Source organism: Pipistrellus kuhlii, unplaced genomic scaffold (genome assembly GCF_014108245.1).
Source record: "Pipistrellus kuhlii isolate mPipKuh1 unplaced genomic scaffold, mPipKuh1.p scaffold_m20_p_17, whole genome shotgun sequence".
In the NCBI taxonomy this organism is placed as follows: Eukaryota; Metazoa; Chordata; class Mammalia; order Chiroptera; family Vespertilionidae; genus Pipistrellus; species Pipistrellus kuhlii.
In genome coordinates this window covers 27,487,775-27,498,775 of record NW_023425482.1, presented here as the reverse complement: position 1 = coordinate 27,498,775, position 11,001 = coordinate 27,487,775, and the positions used below count along the sequence as shown (strand labels likewise).

Below are 11,001 nucleotides of genomic sequence, written 5' to 3'. Positions count from 1 at the left end.
CCACTAGCTACCCAGGAAGGATCTGGGGAGCAGTCACCAGATCAAACTTAGTTATTCTTAGAGGGCTGTGCCCTCCACGCTGGGACTGGTTTGCGACTTTGCCAGCAGGTCAGTCCGAGGCTTAACCCTACAACCGTTCCCTGCAAGGTTTAGGATCCAGGAAACTTAGCTCCACGCGGAGCAGAATTTCCCAGCGTTGCCATGGCCTTGATGACATAGGCGTGCAGGTTTCTAGTTTTCCCCCGATGATTCTTTCATTTGCATGTGTCATCGGAACAGTACAACGAGGACCTGCGACCGGTGCTTGCTTTATTATTAGTGCTTGCCACGAGACTGGAGCCTAAAGAGTTAGATCCATGTTCTAGAAAATGTCGATGTGTTAACGGTACTGGTGCTGCGTGGACCACGCCGAAAGAGTGCATGTGGTGCTTGAGCCGAGAGGCTGGGGGAGCCAGGGGTGAACTTGAACCCGTGATGGAGGGGGAGGCACCGGGCTGTCTGCTGCCTCTGCCCCTCACCGGCTGTGAGAGAGGGAGCCGGTCTTCATCTCTCTGGACTCAGTTTCCCCACCTGTGAAGTGGGAGTGCCTCCCAGGGGTGAAGTGGGGGCCAACTCAGGTGATGTCCATGAAGAGCCGTATAAAGGGTGAAGGTCCATGGGGTTCTGGCTTCTCTGCGCTCCCCTCTCCCCACGTCCAGGCATCATATCCCTCTCCTCCCCCGCTTACACGAAGGCCAACATAGTGTTTCGTGGGAGCCTAGGGGGAGGACCCCTGGGGCTGGGGGAGGGTCTGAGGTCAGGTGTCCTCCCCCAGGGCCCAACCCGGACACTGACACCGGCCCGGGCCCCTCCCCGACGCTGGGGCCCGTCACTCCCGAGATCTGCACCCAAGACATCGTCTTCGACGGCATCGCTCAGATCCGCGGCGAGATCTTCTTCTTCAAGGACCGGTGAGTGGGGGCCCGCTGCTGGCGCCCCAGCCCTGGCCCAGGGACCCCACTGGGCGCTTCCTGGAAGGGCCCGCAGTGTAGGGTTTGCCGTGGGTCACATGACCTCCGGGTCTCAGGGGCTCACCCCCACAGGCATCTCCTTTGCTTTCTCCTAGCCCAGTGGTCGGCAAACTCATTAGTCAGCAGAGCCAAATACCAGCAATACAGCGATTGACATTTCTTTAGAGAGCCACATTTTTTAAACTTAAACTTCTTCGAACGCCACTTCTTCAACATAGACTCTGCCAGGCCTCGGTAGTTTGTGGAAGAGCCACCCTCAAGGGGCCAAAGAGCCGCCTGTGGCTTGCGAGCCGCGGTTTGCCGACCGCTGTCCTAGTCTGTGGGTCTACTAGGCATGGGTGCAGGGTGGCTGGGCGTGTCACTCATTCTCCTGGGGTTTGTGGGCGCTCGTGGCCGATGGCAGAGGCACAGGAGGCCAAGCCGGGCCGCACAAGCCCAGTTCAAGGCTCACATCAGGTCTGCGGGTGTCCCATTGATGGAAGCTCACATCACATCTGAGGGAGTCCCAAGGCCAACCCTCAGGGCGGCCCTGCAGAGTCAGGTGGCAACAGACACGACTCTGCTACTTTTTTTCTTTTTCTTTTTTTTTCCATATATTTTTATTGATTTTTTTATAGAGAGGAAAGGAGAGGGATAGGGAATTACAAACATCGATGAGAGAGAATCATCAATCAGCTGCCTCCTGCACACCCCCTATAGGGGATGTGCCCGCAACCAAGGTACATGCCTTTGACTGGAATCGAACCCGGGACTTTTTAGTCCGCAGGCCGACGCTCTATCCACTGAGCCACACCGGTTTCAGTGGCTCTGTGCTTCTAACAGGGATGGAGGGGAACGTTGAGAAGCATCCTCCAGGCTGTCCCAGGCCGCCTCCCAGAATGGCCTTGACCTCCAGTGGCCAAACTGTCCTGTGTCCGGGGAGCAAGTGACCACAGGGAAGAGAAAGGGGGTGTCATTGGTGCTATAAAGGCCCCCCCTCTATCGACCCAGGGCTGAGACCCGTCCCGCAGCCCTGGCCCTCCTGGATATTGGCAGATGGTATGAGGGTGCATTAAAAACCTATCCATCATCCATCCGTGAAAACACACATACCCATCCATCCATTCATCTACCTGTCCATCCACCCATTACCCATCGGTTACCTACGCATCTATCATCCAGGATCAGTTCCTCCTCCTCCTCTATCCACCCATCCAGCCAGCCATCCATTCATAGAGCATACTAGCTGACAGAGCGGGCTCGGGGGCCAGACGGCCTGGGTTAGACTTCCAGACCTATTGCTTACCGGTGGCCTGATCATAGTTAATTAGATATCTTTACCTCAGTTTCCTCATCTGTGAAATGGGACATATTTCCCCACCTGTCTCAGGGCTGCTGTAAGGGTTAGGTGAGCTCCGCCCGAGGAACAACACCCAGTACAGCGTCTGTGTGTCCCATCGTGTCAGCTGGTATCACCAACAACTAATCACTAGGCATCCGTGGTGCCAAGTACTTGGTTAGGCTTGAGGAGCTGTGGGTAGACAGGCTACTTAATGCCTAGATCCGTGTTCTCAGAGGGGTCCATGGGCCTTCTACCCTAAACCCCCTAGGGCTGTGGTCGGCAAACCGCGGCTCGAGAGCCACATGCGGCTCTTTGGCCTCTTGAGTGTGGCTCTTCCACAAAAATACCACGGCCTGGGCGAATCTGTTTTGAAGACGTGGCGTTAGAATAAGTTTAAAAAAAATTGGCTCTCGAAAGAAATTCCAATCGTTGTCCTGCTGACATTTGGCTCTGCGGGCTAATGCGTTTTCCGACCACGGCCCTAGGGTATGCGTGTGAAAAGTGTGGGTGTCTGCCCCACCCCCAGGCCCTCTGCCTGTGATCTCCGGGAGTGGGCCCCAGGACTCTGCATTGGAGCACATCCCCCTGACGACTCCGATGCACGTTCAAGCCGAGCATCGCGAGCCTGGTTTGGGAAACTGAGGCAGAGAACCCCGACAGCAACGCAGGGCAGAACGGAAGGCGCGGCGTCAGAGGCTTTGTGGGCACATCCAGAGCAGGGCGGCGGTGGCGAGGAGGCAGCGCTCGGAGGGGCCTGTGAGGAGACGTGGACTCAGATGGACGGCGTGGTGCAGGGGCTGGCCGGTCGGGAGGGTGCGGAGACGGGGGCGGGGGGAACCGCCAGGGCAAAGCCAACAGAGGTGCGTGAGCTCCTGGCTGCTGCCGGGAGGAGCCAAGAGCCTGGTGGGGCTGGCCGCCCGGCCGTCTGTCCGTCCGTTTTGGGGAAGGGCCGCCTCCACTCCACCGTCCCCCTCCTCCCCTCAGGTTCATCTGGCGGACAGTGAGGCTGGGCGAGAAGCCCACGGGGCCCCTGCTGGTGGCCACGTTCTGGCCTGAGCTTCCGGAGAAGATCGACGCCGTTTACGAGGCCCCGCAGGAGGAGAAGGCCGTGTTCTTCGCAGGTGCGTGGGAAGCGGCCAGCGGGCCCTCGGCCCCTCGGGGCCCTGCCTCCCCATTCCCGGGCACCTGGGGGTGCTCCCTCCCTCCGCGTTAGGGACCCGTTCTTCCCACCTGCACCTCCGGAAGCGTGGGCTTCGTCCGGGAGGCTGGCTCCGGCCCCAGCATCGGAGAGCACCGGCCCACGGAACGAGCATGGAGTGACCTTGAGCTCTCTCTCCCTCCTTCTGACCCCTTTTCCAGAAGGAACGCTGCGGTTGCGCGCCACTGTCTCTAACGCCAGCGAGAGCCTCCAGCAGGCAGCAGCTTCAGTTGGAATTGAAAAACACACACATAATTTGCTTTTATTTTTAAACTTTAAAGTGAACATTAAAAAAAAAAAAAATTATATATATATATATATATATATATATATATATATATATATATATTATTGATTTTTCCACGGTGAGGAGGAGAGAGGGATTGAGAGCTAGAAACATCGGTGAGACAGAAACATCCATCAGCTGCCTCCTGCACACACACCCCTTCCCCCCACTGGGGATGTGTTCGCCACCCAGACACATGCCCTTGACCGGAATCAAACCTGGGAACCCTTCAGTCCACAGGTCGACAGATGCTCTATCCACTGAGCCAAACCGGCCTCGGCTAAAATGCACATGTTTTTAAACATTTCAAATGGAATTTTCCTTAAAAGTAAGTACTTGTATAAGGAGTCTCTAGAAGTGGTCGAAATCGCCAAAACCGGTTTGGCTCAGTGGTAGAGCGTCGGCCTGCGGACTGAAAGGTCCCGGGTTCGATTCCGGTCAAGGGCATGTACCTTGGTTGCGGGCACATCCCCAGTAGGGGGGTGTGCAAGAGACAGCTGGTCGATGTTTCTAGCTCTCTATCCCTCTCTCCTCCTCTCTATAAAAAATCAAAAAAAAAAAAAAAAAAAAAAGTGGTCGAAATCGTCAAGAGAGGATCACGTGGCTGATGTGTGGGGAGCCCTGCTTTTATCCAGCGTGGCTGTGAGCACCGGCCGCGGGATGGGGATCCAGGCCCTGCCCTCACAGGGCTCATACACCGGCTGTAACGGGGCTGCCGTCAGCGCTGGGACTCAGGAGGGAGGACCGGCAGGTGTGAGCTGGGGCACAGGGGCAGCTTACCTATTCCGCTGGCCGGCTCCCAGGCCCCTTAGCCCCAGGAATCGTGGGCTGTGGCCAGGGCGCTGCTGGTCCCCAGGTCTACTGAGCAGAGTAGAAAAAGGTGCCCTCACGTGGCAGGCGTGGCACCCACAGAACGTGGCTGGTGAGTGGAGTGAGGGCTGGACCCCTTTCCAGTCCCCTCCTCGGCCAGCCACCTTCTGTAACCAACTGTCACCCGTGTACCGGGGCTCTGACCCCAGGCGTTTCCCTGTGACGGCGGCCACTACGGGGTCCCCCGGCAGACCGCTGAGGGAGGAACGGGCCGGCTGGCCCCTGACCGGCTCTTGGCTTCCACCCCAGGCGATGAGTACTGGGTCTACTCCGCCAGCACCCTGGAGCCCGGGTACCCCAAGCCGCTGACCAGCCTGGGGCTGCCCCCCAGCGTGAAGCGAGTGGACGCCGCCTTCAACTGGAGCAAGAACAAGAAGACGTACATCTTTGCGGGGAAGAAGTTCTGGAGGTAAGGGGGCCGTGGAGCAGGCGGCGTGGCCACAGACACGGCAGCTGCATGCCTCCGGGGTCACGTGTGGAGGCTGGTGGGCCCTGGGTGCCCTCGCTCTGGCCGCCCCTTGGAGAAGCCACCGAGGGAGGACGTAGGCGTCTGATGAGCACAATTCTGGTTAGAACCACCTTCCCCTTCTCAGAATTCTTTATTCATTGATTGATTGATTGATTGATTAAGCCCGTAGGGGTGTCGAACTCAATCAGAGAAGGGGCCAAAATCTAAAATCCAGCCTAAATCGCGGGCCGAATGGTTTACTGAACAGTCATAAACTGTCATTGTGATGGAAACGCAGCGGAGTGCAGTGATGACAGCGCGGTGCGGGCCACATTGCAAGGCCTGGCGGGACGGATTTGGCCCGCGGGCCTTGTGTTTGACATATGTGGATTAAGGTATCAACATATTTGTCCCCAATCCCCCATTCCAATCCCCCACTCATGCCCCCACCCCTCCCTATTGACCTTGACCACTGGTTAGGCTCCTAAGTCCTTTGGTGAATCTCTCCCTCTTATCCCCACCCTCCCTCTGAGGTCCAACAGTCTGACCCATGGCTCCTTCTCTCCGGGTCTGTTCTTGTTCAACCGTCTATGTTGTTCACCATTTCCCCCAGATGAGTGAGATCATGTCCTACTGGAACTATACTTATAAGAATAAAAAATGGGACAAGCACTGATCGTTATGCTGAAAGGCATGTGAATCCATCTGTAGTGAGCTTCTTTCTGGACCACCCGTTCTTTTGAGACCCAGTTTGGATGATGGGCCCCTGTCTGGTCTGGAGCTTCCCGATTTGGGATGATTCCCTGAAGGAAGGGTAATGAAAAGAAAGATGGCAGCTTCTCCCACAGACACCCTTCCGAGGGCTTTGGGAGATGGATGCTCTTCGCATTCCCACTTTATAGAGGAGGACCCTTGGGTTCAGAGAGGTTCAGTATGTAGCTCAAAGTCACACAGCCAGGGAGTGGCAGTGTGGGCTTTGGACTCTGGAACTCTGGGTCCCAGAGGACATGCTGTTTTTCACTGTTCTACATTGTGCCCCCAAAATAGTGTGTGGGGGTGTGTGTGTCTCAAGCAATGGGGTGGAAGAAGCAGGGATGGGAGAAGGCAACATATGATGAAGACTGAGAAATGGGTGCACCTGCTTCTCCCAGCATCCGAATCAGGGCCCAGCTTGCCAGCAGATAGCTCTCTGCTCCAGGTTAGGTAGAGGGAAGGGTCAGTTCTGAGAGGTCAGGGTCAAGTTCAGGGGCAGCGGCCCCATCGCTAGGAATGGCCAGTGAGCAGCAGCCTCGGGGTGACTGAATGTTGTGCTCGTTCCCAGGGAAGGAAACTGTGGTTCACGGTGTGTTGTTGGCCACAGAGCCAGGATCGTACCTGCCTTTCCTGTCCCCTCCCCCTGGGGCCCCTCCATGGCTCCCTGAGGGCCATGGGGTCGGGGAGGAGGTGATTGTGCAAGGATGGGGTGGCGGAGTGTCCTCACCCACTCACGTTCCTCTGTGGCTGCCTCCGGCCCTGGGTCTGTCGTTCCTGAAACAATCCTGCTTTCTTCCCAAGGGCCCTCTCCTCTCCCCCTTTCCCCGCCCCCGGCTGCCCAGGCATCCAGAGGGTGGAATTCCAGACAGGCTGCTAAGACACTTAGCAGCTTAAGCTGATGGATATCTCCGAAAGAACGCAGCCAGCCAGGAATCCCCAGGGGTGGCTCCCCGCCCACAGGCCCAGAGCCCTCCCCGGCTCACGAGGGCTGCCCGATCCGGCGTGGTGCGCTCCGCGTCTCCTGGCCTTAGCATGTGGGAGAGCTGCGCTGTGCACCCTGGATTAACCGGCACGGTGACCTCGCTGTCTCGGCCAAGATGAGCCTCCAGGACACACGCTGTCATCTCCACGGGACAGATGAAAAGGCAGCCATCTGCCCCAGCCAGCCAGGGAAAGTGTGGTGGGCACTTTGCCCGTCCCATTGCTGTGGGCATCACCATTTGTAGAGGAGCTAACGTGTCCCCAGTAACCTGCCAGCTACGGGGAGAGGCCCTGTGCGAGTGTTCTTGTCTTTGGTGTACGCACGAATCGACACATTCGAGGAAATAGAACCCCATCTTCCAGCTGGAAAAATTGAGGCTCAGAGAGGCCTGGGCTGGACTCCCCCTTAGAAGCTGGGAACCCTTAAAAAAAAAAAGATATCTATCTATCTATCTATCTAATTGATTTTTTACAGAGAGGAAGGGAGAGGGAGAGAGAGTCAGAAACATCCATGAGAAAGAAACATCAATCAGCTGCCTCCTGCATGCCCCCTACTGGAAATGTGCCCGAAACCAAGTTACATGCCTTTGACCAGAATAGAACCCGGTACCCTTCAGTCTACAGGCAAATGCTCTATCCGCTGAGCCACACCGGTTAGGGCCTGGGAACCCTTTTCAAGCCTCCGGTCTGTGAGCTGGGTATTCCAGGAACCCCGGTGTCGTAGGATGGTCCTTGGGACGGAGAAGGGAAATGAACGGTGGTTAACACGCTGCTGCTTCCACGTCAGCGGTCGTCACAAGCTTGTTTGCATTGGCCTGTGAAGGTCACGCCCTGAGTGAGCAGGGAGCTGGGGCTCAGACCTTCTCTGACCAGCCGTCAGCAGCCTCCCAGCAAGGCGAGGTCTGGTTCCCCAGGTCCCCCCGGGAGCCGCCAGTGAGGCCCTCCCATCCGGGCCCCGCTGGCTCACGGTGTCCCGTCCCTCGCAGATACAACGAGGTGAAGAAGAAGATGGATCCCGACTTCCCCAAGCTCATCGAGGACGCGTGGACCTCGGTCCTGGATGACCTGGACGCCGTGGTGGACCTGCAGGCCGGGGGTGAGCCGCCCGGGCCTCTGTCCGCCTTCGAGGGGCCCCCGCCCCCACCCGGGGCCTCCGTCCTGCAAGCACACACTCCCTCATTGTGCGGGGAGGCTGGTGGTGCCGGGGAAACAGACCGGCCCCTTCAGCCCGGGGCTGGGAAGGCGTCCAGACCCCTGACCTCTGCTCACACAGCAGCTCCAGGCAGTCAGGCCCCGAGAGGCCCCTCACAGCTGCAGGGCCTGAGGCCAGGGAGGTGGGGGCGGGGGGAGGTGGGCAGGAGGCCTGCGGGGGGACCAGGAACATGGCCTCTGTGCCCTGCCTTCACTCTGGGGCTCGGTCCAGGCCCTGTTGGGTTCCACAGGCCTTGTTTCCGCCTCCCGTGAGCAGAGGGATGGCTCCGTGTGCGACAGGACTCGCTCGGTCATGGCCTCTTGCGGATGTGGCAAAGGTCCCCCTTCTACTCACCGTGTCCCTGGTCCCTGGCTGAACAGTGTCATCGAGGAGTAGAATTTAGGGTAGAATTTGGGGTTTGAAAGCCATATATATATATTTTTAAATATATTTTATTGATTTTTTTTTTTACAGAGAGGAAGGGAGAGAGAGAGAGAACCACTGATGAGAGAGAAATATTGATCAACTGCCTCTTGCACGCCCCCTACTGGGGATGTGCCCGCAACTAAGGTACATGCCCTTGACCGGAATCGAACCTGGGACCTGTCGCACACGGATGCTCTATCCACTGAGCCAAAACTGGTCTCGGCTGAAAGTCATATTCTTGAGGAGGCTTCTGGGAGTCTCGAGGGCCCTGGCGGCAGTCCAGCGTGGCTTTTCAGAGACCATTTTAATTAAATTCCACAGAGATTTTCTTTTTATTGTTCGAGCCCCTGTCGTATGCTGTCTGAGCACGTGGCCCTGACCTCGACTTGGGTGGAATTCAAAATAAAACAGCAAGAAACCTTGTGTGACCAAATAAAACCCGTGGGAGGAGGGAGCAGCGTCCTGGTGCGTGGCCTCCGGTTTAGGGATGAGGGTGCTCCGAGGAGCACTATGTACATTCCTAGTAGCACGTCTGCTCTCCTTTCATCTTCAGCACAGGCCCTAAGATAAGGTGACCAGACGTCCCGCTTTGAGCCGGACAGTCCCAATTTCTAACAATTTGTCCCGCGTCCCGCGGCGTTTTAAAAAAGTCCCGAAATCGTGAAAAATTGTGAAAAATCGGGACGTCTGGTCACCCTACTAAGAGGATCTCTATTCCTCTCTTGAAGACGACTCCGAGAGCTGACTCCCACCGTCACATCTCTTACCCAACCTCGGAGGGTCCCGTCTGGGTCAAACACTGCTTTCAAAGCTCCCAGGCAGCTCCCAGGGCCAGCAGGCCTGGGGTGCTCACAACCTCCCCTCTCTCTCTCTCTCTCTCTCTCTCTCTCTCTCTCTCTCTCTCTCTCCCCACCCCCCAACCCCCAGGTTACAGCTACTTCTTCAAGGGCAAGTTCTACCAGATGCTGGAGAATCACAGCCTGAGGAACGTGAAGCTTGGGAGCATCAAGAACGACTGGTTGGGCTGCTGAGCTGGCCGCAGCGCCTGCCGGCCGGCGGCATCTCTTGAGCGCCGAGCAAGGCCCCGGACGGGCCTGGCGGCCTTCTGCTCTGTGGTTCACCAGCATTCTCACCGGCACCCTGGTCACAGGAGGTTCCGGAGAGTGACTGTGCCCTGTGCCCAAGGAAAGACGCTCCTGACCCCTCCGTAACCCACTGGCCTCCCCGGCCACTCCAAAGAGAGGCTCTGATGTCCTCAACGCGGCCCTGCCCTGGGCCGCCCTGGTGCTGCCCTGGTGCTGCCACACCTCAGGCTCTCCTCCCTCCACAACCTTCTGTGGCTCCCAGCCAATGGGGACTGTCTCCAGAGGGCACTGGTGGCCCTGCAGGCTGACCTGGTCTGGCCTGGCCTGGGGGAGAGGCGTGGCCAGGAGGTCACACAGACACCTGGTGTCCCCCTGCTGGCTGCCTTAGAACCTTCTCTGGATGCACTTTGTCCTTTTCTTTCCATCATTTTTTTTTTTTTTTTTTTTTTTACTTTTCCACTTTGCAATCGCATTTCCTGCCAGAAGGACTCAGGCCTTCTGAAGTCCTGGGAGGAAGTGATGGAAGCGTCCCAGCCCACCTTGCGATGGTGCCCTGGCTCACTCTCTTACTCAGAACCTGCCCCCTCCTGTCCTCCACCGGATGGAGGAAACCCGAGCCACCGTGGCTCCCTGCCCCGCCCTCCCCTCCTCGCCCTTCAACAGTTCCCCATGGGAAATGTCAACAGTACGAATAAAGACACTAATTGAGTGGCTGTGTTTGCTCTGTGTTTATAGTCCCCGCCGGAGGAGGAGGAGGAGGAGGAGGAGGCGGCTAGCACCGGCTAGACTCCTGCTCCCCGAAGGGTGACCCCTGAGAGGTCCTCGGGTGTGTGCTGGGGCCCCTGTGCCCCGGGGAAAGGACCTTGAAGCAGCAGGGAGTGATTCTGTGGCTGTAACTGCAGCCTCTTTGAATCTCAGTTTCTTCGTGGACAATAATCCCAATTCTAACACAAATGAACAACATCCCCCGGCATGAACAGGGGGCCTACTAGGTGCCAGGCACCAGACAGGCATCATTTCGTGCGACCTTGACAACAACCTAGAGAGAGCATGGCCAGTTTTTATTGATGTGGAAACGGAGGCCCAGAGAAAAGTGATTTGCCCAGGGTCCCATAGCTACTAGGTGACAACCCAAGGCAAGGCCAAAGATGACCTAGAGGAGGAGTAATAGCCCTCAGCCCAGAGCCTGGGGCAGCAGCATGACCCTCTCCCCTTCCTGAAAAGCCACAGACAGCCAGGGGAGAAACGCCGCTAGCTTCTCTTACTGGGTCAGCTCCCATAATGCCCCTGGAGGGGAGGGCTCTTCAATTGGGGGTCGGCTGAGACTTGGGATCGGCCCTTTGGGAGTTCCATGGGGGGAAGTCTGTACCACAAAGGCCCCGGGGGGCTGCCTGGAGGAGGCCTTGGGACAAAACTCAGGGATACCACTGT

At 57.3% G+C, this 11,001-nt stretch overlaps 1 protein-coding gene across 1 annotated transcript in view; it reads left to right on the top strand.

The window, feature by feature from the left end:
* The window catches only part of MMP2 (matrix metallopeptidase 2), a 22,006-nt gene extending 11,727 nt beyond the window's left edge, over window positions 1-10,279 (top strand). The window contains exons 9-13 of the mRNA XM_036440730.2: window positions 815-950; window positions 3,316-3,452; window positions 4,935-5,094; window positions 7,854-7,963; window positions 9,413-10,279. Coding sequence (XP_036296623.1) covers window positions 815-950; window positions 3,316-3,452; window positions 4,935-5,094; window positions 7,854-7,963; window positions 9,413-9,516 — 647 coding nt within the window. The 3' untranslated portion in view covers window positions 9,517-10,279. The remainder of the gene's footprint in view (window positions 1-814; window positions 951-3,315; window positions 3,453-4,934; window positions 5,095-7,853; window positions 7,964-9,412) is intronic.
* The last annotated feature ends 722 nt before the right edge of the window (window positions 10,280-11,001 follow it).